The sequence below is a fragment of the Fragaria vesca genome, linkage group LG1 (assembly GCF_000184155.1).
Source record: "Fragaria vesca subsp. vesca linkage group LG1, FraVesHawaii_1.0, whole genome shotgun sequence".
In the NCBI taxonomy this organism is placed as follows: domain Eukaryota; kingdom Viridiplantae; phylum Streptophyta; class Magnoliopsida; order Rosales; family Rosaceae; genus Fragaria; species Fragaria vesca.
In genome coordinates this window covers 9117520-9129839 of record NC_020491.1, presented here as the reverse complement: position 1 = coordinate 9129839, position 12320 = coordinate 9117520, and the positions used below count along the sequence as shown (strand labels likewise).

General features: G+C 38.1%; 3 protein-coding genes across 3 annotated transcripts; 2 read left to right on the top strand and 1 right to left on the bottom strand.

Moving 5' to 3' along the window:
• Positions 1–511: 511 nt before the first annotated feature.
• On the bottom strand, positions 512–3625 carry LOC101292834 (abscisic acid 8'-hydroxylase 1-like). The gene is made up of 9 exons (XM_004287825.1): positions 3349–3625; positions 2673–2997; positions 2332–2481; positions 1966–2217; positions 1757–1843; positions 1497–1575; positions 1194–1300; positions 953–1071; positions 512–864 (listed from the first exon to the last, which is right to left on the bottom strand). Exons 1-9 carry the CDS (start codon positions 3579–3581, stop codon positions 771–773), a joined length of 1446 nt encoding a protein of 481 aa, XP_004287873.1. The 5' UTR covers positions 3582–3625; the 3' UTR covers positions 512–770.
• A 2265-nt stretch (positions 3626–5890) lies between these two features.
• On the top strand, positions 5891–8684 carry LOC101292542 (probable mitochondrial chaperone bcs1-like). Its single transcript, XM_004287824.1, has 4 exons — positions 5891–6333; positions 6778–7122; positions 7217–7487; positions 8060–8684. The coding sequence occupies exons 1-4, from the start codon at positions 5930–5932 to the stop codon at positions 8555–8557; spliced, it is 1518 nt and encodes a 505-aa protein (XP_004287872.1). The 5' UTR covers positions 5891–5929; the 3' UTR covers positions 8558–8684.
• Positions 8685–9853: 1169 nt separating this feature from the next.
• Positions 9854–12319, top strand: LOC101292249. The gene is made up of 2 exons (XM_004287823.1): positions 9854–10923; positions 11668–12319. Exons 1-2 carry the CDS (start codon positions 9925–9927, stop codon positions 12181–12183), a joined length of 1515 nt encoding a protein of 504 aa, XP_004287871.1. The 5' UTR covers positions 9854–9924; the 3' UTR covers positions 12184–12319.
• The last annotated feature ends 1 nt before the right edge of the window (position 12320 follows it).

Below are 12320 nucleotides of genomic sequence, written 5' to 3'. Positions count from 1 at the left end.
GATAAACATCTGTTTTGAAATTCAAAATTCAAAGTAATATCATTAATACAAGATTGGATTAGGACAAGAAACAGTTAGACAGTTCCTTGATGGAAGGAACTGCCAAGTAACTGTAAATGACAGTTGCAATCTGCTGTCTATATAAAGCAATCTTAGGTCCCTGCTAGAGCACTGTTATATTCTCATTCATTTTGTCCCATCAAGCAAATAGAGAATATCAAGAAGTGTATCTAGGAGAAGACTGAGATGGAAACAAACATGAACCAACCAAGTTAGTATTTCTGTTACTTGTACATTTGATCTAAAATCTGTCATAGAATCTTAAGTTTTATGTTTAAACTGCATTATTGAAATTTAACAGAAGAGTACCTCCGATCTCTCTCAGGGGGATTTTACTACATGGTTGGACTCAGTGAACTAAAAAACATACATAGAATTATGATTAACCAGCACAACGATATCGAGGCAGTAGTTAGAGCTGGAATCCAGCCCAAATGTGCGGCTGATTACGAACACCGGACGATGAAGAAGGCTGCAATGAAGGATGAGGAGAAGGACAAAGAATGAAGATGGTATGTATTGCTGTTGTGTGATGGACTGTTTGTTTCTTTTCTTTTTCTGGTTGGATGTAGTAGATGATTTGGTGTCTGTTGACATTGTGGACGTACTGTGATATGCTGTCCACTTTTTAAGTACAAATTTCAGTTTTCAAGCATATCAGGTTGTAGGGTACAAGAAATTTTCTGATAAACTGAATCCCATCTTCTCGTTCATAAGGCCTTCAAAGTAATAGGACATCCACTTCTTAGTCTAGGAATGTGTGCCTTCTTTTCTAAGCTGGTATCCAGATCATCCACTGTCCACCTAAACATCAACATAAGGAAGAGTTTAAGAATCATAAACTGGAAGAGGAAGAATGAAGGCCTAGCTAGGTACGTATTTGCAAACTCACCTGTAACCACTAGTTAGACGGTGTAAAAAGACCAACATTGTCACCTTTGCCATGTTGATTCCTAAGCATGTTCTGGGTCCTGATCCAAATGGTATGAAGCTATATGGCTTTTGCATTTCCTGGATAAATCACACAAGCAGATGTAACATTTCACTGTAAGCCTAATAGTTATGAGTTATGAAGTTATGACTATGGTAATGTCAATCTCATTGTCTAAGCTTCAAGGTAAGGAGTTGTTTACATCAAATCTATCTGGGTTGAACTGCATAGGTTCTGCATACAAATCTGGATCGTAGTGTATGCAAGTCGCGTCTATATTCGCATGCCATCCTTTCTTAATTTCAAAACCTGCACTAGCAATGTCGCAGATTAATCATTAATCTAACAAATCTGGTAAAGAATCTCCTCAAGATTTCTGAATTTTGTGGCCTGAAAAAGGCTAGTCTATCAATCTACACTATCCAGAAAATAGTGTGTTGATACAATAATACACTCTAAAAACCCTTAAAGTCTGAGGGAATTGAAAAGGAACTTGAAAGCTTGCCCTGTATAGTGCAGTCACTGAGTGCAATGCGAGGAAACCAGAGAAGGACATTGGCCATCCTCAGTGTCTCTTTTACAACCTGGAAAACAAAGCAAATGGAAGGTTGAAATGGCATCACTATGTATGATTCCCATGATGTCACTACTATCAGTAACATACTATTACAAATGCAAGATATGAGAAAAACAAGATCTAAATTGAATGTAGACAGTGAAGCACTAAAGACCTATTCTGATTAGGTCAGATTAGGATGTGCTAACCTTCAAACAGTAGGACATATCTTTGATATCTTCAAGTGTAACTGAAGATTTAGCTGGCTTAGACTTTGATATAGACAACTGTTCTTCCTGTACAATACATGGTGCTGCGGTTAATATGTTTCATTAACAGTGATTATAATACCCTAGTAAGCATCAACAACCGCAGCATCAGGTTTGTGCTCAGAAAATATGGTGCCTTTGTTACTTACTCTGAGTCTGTCTTGGGCTTCTTTGTTCTCATCCAGAAACTTGACACTCCACATTATCGCAGCTGCAGTGGTTGTCTGCCCTGCAATTATCAGTGTCAATAGGTTGTCCATAATTTCTGAGTCTTGAAGCTTTTCGTTGGGAGGGTATGAATCTTTGTCTAACATGGACTGTAGGAAGTCTTCTCGATACTCCTTCCTGTTTCTTCTTCTGTCAATCATGTTCTTGAAAGTTGTCATAAGACGTCTGCGTGCCTGCTTCAACAAATCTGTTAGTGTGCTGTTTAAAAGAAACCAAATGTTTCTGTAAGAATATGTTTTCTTCTTCTTTGGTTTGTTCTTTCCTTGATCTTGGGCAGGCTGCATTACCTTGATGCCTTTGTAATATCTTGTGCCTGGAATCATGACAGGAATGGATAACATTGCATCTGAAATAGTATTGCAATCTTTCTCAATCTTCCGTAACAAGGAATCCTCAGTGACACTTGCTAGCATGCTGCACATTGCATCAAATGTCATCTGCAATTCCAGTAACATTCAGAGAGGTCAGACACAACACTATATATAAGAGTATATGCCATACTCAGTCTATTCTAATTGAATACCACTTTACTATATTTTCTTTTTCTTGTTTGTTCATATCAAACTGACATTTGAAATGTTTTCAATGATGCCAGTGTTGTTATATGAAAAAGACTTGAGTAAGTTACCTTCATACTGAATTCAAGCACCACAAAGCTTTTCCCACCTTCTTCTAGCTTCTTCAACTTCTGGCACAGCATTTTATCAAATTTCTGAACAAACTGAGATAAAGAGTTCATGGAGAAAGGATCTGATAGAAGGCGCCTTATCCTTCTGTGCTTTTCATGTGGCACACAAAGCAAGCTGTTCTTTCCAACACAATCTGCCATTGATTTCACATACCCTTTGTTGAACTTTGCAAAATCATTTGAAAAAATAAATTTTGCACCGTCTGTGCTTGGTACAAACACATGGATCTTTCCAAAAATCCTTGTCTTGAACCACTTCCCATACCTAGTTTCATCACAATCATCAACTCTATGTTCGATCAACATGAAAACAGATAACTACATTGTATCAACTAAAAAGATAAACTTTTCTTTGCAAGTTTTGTATAGACTTGAAATGAAAGGAATTATGTCATGCATCTTCGTTGTTTTCTTGCTGATACACATGGTTAACAGCTTAACATCATCTTCTGGTGTAGCCTAAGCATCGTTAATGGTGGTGATGTTGCAGATTCAAAAATATAGAATTAGCAGGATATCTGATGAGACAAAACTTGTTGATGTTCATGAATCCTGACTACTCGGTAAATTGTTAGTAGGTACGTAGATACTTCATATACGTAATAGAAAAACTAACCATTGTCGTCGGAGTCTGACAAACTCGTAGCATCCTTTTGTGCTGTTAGTTGCTGAAAGAAAAGAAAAGGTTTCACCTATAAAGGGTAAACCCAACCGGCCACGGATTGCAACCGTTTTCCAACCCAATTTACAGACCAAAAATGTTACTCCAATAGAAAGCACTGCAAGAATGAAGGTCTCATAGTGCTTCTGAACAAGAATTAGGACATCTTCTTTTGATGGAATGAACATCTTTAGCTTATTCAGTCTACTGCTCAAGAAGCTAGAGATTGACAGTCCAAGGTTGAGAGAGTCATGTTCTAATGGTGTGTTATATATAAGAACAGCAAAGATGAAGTTTCAGATGAGACAAAATGCCTTTTGGCAGATAATTTTCTTAAATGTGGAGCATATATACCTGTTCAAAATAAAAATAAAAATGTGGAGCATATATGTTATAGGAAAGCTTAACAGAGACATGCATATTTGCTTAAATTTCTATCAATTAAGGGAAAGTGTAAAGGGAAAGCACCCACATTGAGTCTGTAATCCCTTCTGGATCTTCTATTTATATTATGTCTCTTTACTGTATGCATTTTTATTAAAAATGTAGACCCTCATCTAAGTGCTCAATTTTATACCCCCAAACGCTGTGGAGCGACGTCAATTTAGACATAAGCACAATACTAACTCGGAAAATTAAGCATAAAATCATATTTTCTGTCGGAAAGTCTAAATGCAGAAACTGCACATGGATGGTAACAGAACATGTAGTGGGATTGTGTTCAACTTTCAATTCGTTACATAATTCCAATGCAGACTAAAACTTCAAAAAGGCCAACCTAGCTAGCTGGATGCTTTTATTTTTATTTTTGCCATATGATTCTATTGCAGCTCCCATTATATGTGATAATTGAACACTGACTATGATTGAGATCTAACACAACGGCATTCAAATATTATTTGACAAATGAAAAAATGGAGTTCGATTATGTAGGATAAAGAGATATATATTTGATTGAGAAATGAACCCACCTCAGATGGCTCAAGGGTTATGAACAAAGTGGTCCATTACACCCTGCATGATTGGAGTGGAATGAGATCATGAACATCTGTATGTGTTTTGAAAATATGATCATGTATGGTGATTGATAATGTAGTACAATGAGAGGAAAAGAGACAGATTGGAGTGGGGTGGCCGATTCTGATTTTAGTAGAAAGATTCTGGTATGCTCAAATTACCAATTTAGTAGCCGGAGAATGTGTTCCTTATAGTGAATAATTGAGACAAGACTAACCATCGGCGCCATCTGTTTGTGACTAGTCGCTTCCTACTTAGAGCCATTAGCTAGTCACCTTGCAAGTTTTCTTCATTCTGAACCAATGTGTTATGCTAAAGGCCTACATTGACTTCACTCTTGAGAAGACTCTTGACGATTTCCAAAATAAAATTGAAACTTCCATTACAAAACAACAAAAGGTGGCAAAACGAATCAACTTAATTTTTTTTTTTTTGTTTTTGATACAAGAAGGAAATAACTAAAGGGACAAAAACCCTCTAAAACACCCTAAGCCATAAAACTCAAAATTAAAAGCGGGTAAAGACTGGAAGGGGCAAAAACATTTGTCCAACTGTTAACTGAAGTCAAGTGACCAGGAATCCAAGATTGAAGATTGAGTCTGCGAGGACAGTTTCATTTCAAACATGAAGGGAATGAATTAGAATGTAGCTGTGAAGCCAAGATTTTGATATCATGAACGATGTTCCTGATTTTTCAAGGAGTCAATATATCATTAGTAATATTTTCGATAAGAGTCTTTGAATCTCCTTCAACAATAAGAGATTTGTAACCATGAAGAATTGCGAGCGGCTAGTAAAAAGACTTTGACCCCTCCCTTATTTTTTTGGGTTAAACCGGTTTTCTACTTTATTCTTTCCTCTTTTGGATAACGTAAGATTATTTACTATTGTTGATTACTGATTAGTATGATTTGTTGATCTAAATCTAATACCTTTCGTAATAATAGTGAGTCATGTATCTATCTCTTTTATACCATTACAAAATAAAATTCTTATAAAGATGATGCGAGACTTAAAAGAAAAGTAAAAACGTGATAAATGGTGAGATATAATGATACGTACAAATAACTCAAAATTAAGTAAACTTTGTCATAAAACAACTACATGCACATATCCTTTCTTCCACAATTCGCCTATAACACAGATTACTCAGGCAAATGTAGCTGATTTGCCTTAGTGCATAACCCTAACCCAAGGTTGGTACGGTCGTCTTCCTGGTCTCCACTGAAACCAAAGTTATAAAAAAATGATAGGGTCTGTAATACTTGTATATAACGTTCACATATTCTCAACCTGCACTTCTTGCGTGATTCCCAAGTCGCTAACAGTCAACCAAACCCACTCTTACTCTAGAAATTAAACAACCTCCGATCCTTCCTTGACATTTCTTAAAGTCTTAAATTCAACACCATTTCCCTCATAAAAATCAACTCAAACTCACATTTGCTCTATAAATAGAACACCATTCTTCTGAAGTACCATAACTTGATCAAAACCCCATTCCGAACTCTAACAAAAAATGGCATCTTCCTCTTCTTCATCAGCTGAAGCCAACCTAGCCACGGCCAAGACGGTCCTCTCGGCCGTGGCTTCCGTGGCTGCCACAGCAATGCTAGCAAGGTCCATAGCCCAAGACTTACTCCCCCATGAGGTTCGGGACTACTTCTTCTACGGCATCAGTAGCTTCTTTAGTCGCTTCTCTAACCAACTCACCATGGTCATCGACGAGTTCGATGCCCTCGTCAGCAACCAGATCTACGAGTCTGCCGAGGTCTACTTGGGATCCAAAGTCTCTCCAATGACTCACAGGCTCAAAGTAAGCAAGCCAGAGAAGGAGAAGAGCTTCACTATCACTATGGCAAGCAATGAAGAGATTGTGGACTTCTTCAATGGTGTCAAGTTCAAGTGGGTCTTGGTCTCAAGGTATGAACATTTTTTGAACCCATTTGCACATTCAAGAGCTTTTTTGATGTTTTCTTTACTGAAAGTTTGAAACTTTTTGATTTTGTGAACCCATTTGGACATGGAATATGCTTTCTGATGATGATTTTCTTTTGTTACATTTTACACAAAGTTTGAGTCTTTCTGTGAATTTTATGATCCCCATTTCTCCAATTTTGATATTGATGATTAGCTATGCTTACTTTTAGTACATTTAACTCTTTTTTTTGAGAAGTTTAGTACTTTTAAGTTTTAACTCACTGGAAACTTTAGGTAAATTTTGTGAACCCATTTGATCCGTTTAGATACACTGCAACTTTTTGAGGTTTTTCAGCTGCTACATTATTTACAAAGTTTGGTACTTTTTGTAAATTTTGTGAACCCAGCTTTCTGATGGTCAAATTATGAATCCCTTTGTGATTTCAGGCAGGTTGAGAGCAAGGACTTCTACAACCCTCGTGACCTGAACTCGACTCTGAGGTCACAAGTAAGGTGCTTTGAGCTCAGCTTCCACAAGAAGCACTTGGACTTGGTTTTGGACTCTTATTTCCCCCACATTTTGGAAGAAGCAAAATCCATGAAGCAAGACAAGAAGACAATCAAAATCTTCACCATGGATCTTAACAATCTCTACTGCAACTTGGCAGATGCTTGGACTCCCACGAATCTCGATCACCCTGCAACCTTTGAGACCTTGGCTCTGGACTCAGAAATTAAGAACTTCATTCTTAAGGATCTTGACAGGTTCATCAAGAGGAAGGAGTACTATAGGTATGGTTTGAAACATCAATGACATGTTTGAAAGTTTTCAACTGCATTACACTCACAATTTATGTACTAATTTGTTTTGATTTTGGGTGTATAGGAAAGTTGGCAAGGCATGGAAACGAGGGTACTTGATCTATGGACCGCCGGGAACTGGAAAATCGAGCTTGATTGCAGCAATGGCTAATTACTTGAACTTTGACATCTATGACTTGGAGCTCACGGGACTCAGGGCCGACTCTCAGCTTAGGAGGCTGCTCATTTCAATGGCGAATAGGTCCATTCTGGTTGTGGAAGATATTGATTGCACCATTGAATTTCAAGATCGAATGGCCGAGTCAAATAGACAAAACGGGTCCCCAAATAACCAGGTCCGTTTCTAATTATCCTTCACTCTGTTTTCTTCTGCTTCTTTGGATTAATCTGCTTGATACATTTGAACATTGACACCTTACTCATTGTGAAAGTGACTAAGAAACAGCTACATTTCACTGTTTTAATGAAATTATTTCACAACATGTATATTACTTCTGGAGTTGGTTGAATTTGAGATTTTAACCAGGATCTTAATAGTGGAAATCCATTGGAAGGACACACCCAAAAAAGAAATCAGAAAAGTCAGAAAATCCAGAGTTTCAGACACCTAATGAGAATAGCATGAGATCACCACTAAGAAGCTTGTGGAAATTTTAGGCACTTTTGTCATGCACATTGTGTAGGATTGGACTATTAGAAAAATCTTACAGAAAAAAAGACGGAGACTTTGAGTCAGCTTCAGGGAAAGTTCCTTTCAATAAAAGCCAAATAATTTCTAGCACATTTGATACCCTTTTCTTGTTATGATCTCCTTTGTAACTTTTGCATTAGCCAACCATAATAGTTTACATTTTCTTCATGATGCAAGCAAATTTAGCTCATTGTTTTGCATTTTGTTATGGTGCAGGTGACACTCTCAGGATTGCTCAATTTCATTGATGGGTTGTGGTCGAGTTGTGGCGATGAGAGGATCATAATCTTCACAACTAATCACAAAGAAAAGCTCGATCCTGCACTCTTGCGCCCTGGTCGCATGGACGTTCATGTTAACATGTCCTACTGCACTCCAACTGGATTTAGGCTTCTTGCAGCCAATTACCTCGGAATCAAAGAACACTCACTGTTTGAGGCAATTGAGAAACAAATCAAAAACACTGAAGTAACGCCTGCGGAAGTAGCCGAGCAACTGATACAGTGTGATGAATCCGACAATGCGCTGCAAGGACTGATTGAATTTCTCAAAGTGAAGAAGAAGGAAAATGAGGAAGCCAAGGTGAAGAAGAAGCAAGAAGAGCTAGAAGCCAAGGAAAAGGAAAAGGAAACCGCTGCTAAAGAAGCCGAGACTAATAAGAAGGATGAGAAACCAGATGGTGATGAGAAAAGTAACAAGAAAGTAGACAATTGATGATGATGATGAAAAGAGTAACAAAATAGTTTACATTTTGCTGACGATGAAATCAAATAATAGATATCTAATTAGATTATTAGCTATAATAGTTTGCAGATCAAAGATGAAAGTTTTGATCACATCTTGGTGGGGCTTTATTTTGAAAATGTCTTGTTACATGACATTGATGAGTCATGAGTCTTTGTAAACTATATATGAGGAGGCCTATTCCAGCTTCAGTTGAATTCATTTTCTCTAGTAGTCAGATTATGAACAAGACGTTTCAGTTCTAGAACGTAAGCCACTATAAAATACAGTGCTGAAGAATTAAGAAATGAACTTACAGTGCAGAAGAATTTAAGAAATGAAGTCACGAATTAGAAGATAAAGGATGTGCACGACTGACTTGGCAACTTTGCTACCTAGGGACTTTTCTCTTCCACACCGAAAGCTAGCAAGCATGTCCCAGACTTTGGTCAGCTTTGTCCAATATCATATTCTATTTGGTTTGTGTTTCTTGTGGATCAAGATAATAGTAATAGATACCATTCCGAGCTAATAAAGATGAAGAAGAAAAATGAGGTTTAACAAACACCAGTGCTTTGTGAGAGTGAATCTATAAAATGTTGGAGGATAACATGAGATTCCCAGATATTATTTTCTACCTAAGTGAAGTTTGATGTGAGCCTGCAACTCAAATTTTTTGATCATGAAAGATTGATACTTCTACTTCCCCAATTCCTTGCGAGCCTGATTTAGTGCTGCATTCGCGACACCAGATTTATAACATCATCACTTTCACAGGGTAGAGCTAAAATCGGAAAAAGGTATACTTGCACACAGTATGTAGACAACGATTCTTACACTCAGGACTTAAATTGAGCGATTGTTGCAGCTTGTGCAACACAAGCTGCACAATTTTAGTCCAACACGTGTCTAATCGCGCGATTAGACATGTGATGTATGTACATGTTATAAGAAAGTACTGTATACACAAGAAAACCTCACGACTGAGGTAGAAATCACCACCACACATGGTCTTGTTGCTTGGGGCCGAAGCAAGCTTTTCTAGTTTTTCATAATAATAGTACATACCAAAGAGAAAAGTGAGACCAAAAATAGACACAAAAGAAGTATATGGAAAAAGAAAGCACGCCTCTCTCTTTCTCTTTTTTGGACCCATTATTACTTGGAATTCCACTTTCACACACAAAGACACATTATTACACACACTCGGTAGTCGGTACCTAAAAAACCAAAGCAAAGCATAGCCATCAATCATATATATTACTCCCTACTTTTCCTCATCTGCTTCTCAAACACTTCCTAAACATTGAGACAAAGCCAACACCAAATCAGTTGCAGACCTTCTAAACTAGTCGATCATGATGTTCTCCACCAAAGAAATGCCTTCTCCTTCATCATTGTTCTCTGCCTATGCATCCATGGCAGCCTCAATGATGCTATTTAGATCCATGGCCAATGATCTTGTACCTCAGCCAGTTAGAGGCTACCTTCACTCAACTCTCCGCTACATCTTCAAAAATCACTCCACTAAGCTCACACTAGTCATTGAGGAATCAAATAGCATAAGCCGAAACCAACTCTATGATGCTGCAGAGGTTTACTTGTGCACTAAGATCAGTCCCAAGACTGACAGGCTCAAAATCAGCAAAACCCCGAAAGCAAAGAACATAACAATTCGGCTTGAGAAAGGTGAGAAGTTGGTGGATGTCTATGAAGGGATTGTGCTCCAATGGAGGTTTGTTTGTGCCGAGTCTGGACAGAACAACCCCAATGATCCATTTTCGCCTCCAAGGCCTGAGAAGAGGTTCTTTGAGCTCACATTCCACAAGAATCACAAGGAAAAAGTCTTGGAATCCTATGTGCATCATGTTCTTGAAAAGGCCAAAGCAATAAAAGATGAAGAGAGGGTCTTGAAGATGTACACATTAAACAATTCCGGCCACCACCACTCTTACAATGGCTTCAAGTGGGACTCCATCAACCTCGAACACCCTTCAACATTTGAGACTCTAGCCATGGATTTGGAGCTGAAGAATGCTGTTATTGAAGACCTTAACAGGTTTGTGAAGAGGAAGGAGTTCTATAAGAAAGTAGGGAGGGCATGGAAAAGAGGGTACTTGTTGTATGGTCCACCAGGCACCGGAAAATCAAGCTTGGTTGCAGCCATGGCTAATTATCTCAAGTTTGATGTCTATGACCTGCAGCTGGCTAATATTTTTCGTGATTCTGACCTGAGAAAACTGTTGCTGGCCACCGCAAATCGGTCCATTCTTGTGATTGAAGACATTGACTGTAGTGCTGATTTGCCTGTTCGGATTCGACATGAAGATGGACGAAAGCAAGTCCCTGATGTACAGGTTTGTTTAACTTGAATTCATTTTCAAACAATTTTAAGCTTTTTATGCGCACAAATATGATTTAGGTACCAATTATTTTTAGAATCTGTTATGTCATGTTTCTTTATTGATGCATTCATTCCTCTTGTGTAGAATATTAGATTGTTGTTGTTCCTTTTCTTTTCCTAGCTTACCTAGTGAGTGATCAGTGAAGAGCCAGGGATTAAAGTGCAGGCTGACATGATTTCTGGTGTAAAATGAAATGCTTTGAGTGTGATTGTGTGATTTGGTGAATCTTAATTTGGGTTGTGTTAGCATCTGATTGCTTGTATTAGCATATATAATTAGTGTAGAACTACTTGAGCATTTCATCAATTGACAACTCATAACCCAGAAAAGCATGCCCTTTCACAATGAAGCAACCCCACCTCATGACCTACTCTCTTTTTCTTGTGCTGTATTTTTGTTTTTGTTCAGAGGGGGTAGCTCTCACATTGGGTTAGGCAGGAACTTGCTTTGTAGTTTCTTAACATTTAAGTTGGGTCCTATATTAGCTTTTAAACAACTTCCTGGGGTTCTCATTGGCCTCAACTTTAAAACAAGACCTTTCAAGTCAAGATCTAATTGATATATTACACATCTGTTACGGTGTTACCATATGGTGTGATGAGTTAATGTGATTTTAAAATGTTATTGATAGTCTTAATCGAGTTAGAAAATGCACTTAGCACTGTACTAGATTTTTAATTATTGTGATCTTTGCAGTTAACACTATCTGGACTACTGAACTTCATAGATGGACTGTGGTCAAGTTGTGGAGATGAGAGGATCATAATATTTACCACTAACCACAAGGAGAGGTTAGACCCTGCTCTTTTGCGCCCTGGACGCATGGATATGCATATTCACATGTCCTATTGCACATACCATGGCTTCCAACTCTTGGCCTCAAACTACTTGGATATCCAGAACCACCACCACCTCTATGATGAAATCGAAGGCTTACTGAAAGAAACAGAGGTGACTCCTGCGCAAGTAGCAGAGGAGTTGATGAAGAGCGAAGAAGTTGATGTTGCACTTGAAGGCCTGGTCAAGCTTTTGAAGCGGAAGAAGATGGAAGGCGATGAATGTGAGGTTGAGAATGAAAAGAAGATTGGTGCTAAAGGAGCAAAGAGGCAGAAACCTGAGAACAAACTGAAGAAACCTGTGAGGAATAGTAGGAAAAACACCACAAAAAGATGCAGCAACCGTTTATCAGCAAAAGCAAACCATTATGCATAAAATTCTCCCTGATCCTAACACAACGGCACTGATGCTTGATTTTGGGGCGTAGTTTCACTTCCTGGAGACCTATATTGTAATAAACAAGTAAAGGTCGTGTAATTATTAATGTCAGTTTTGTTTAAGCCATCGGTACA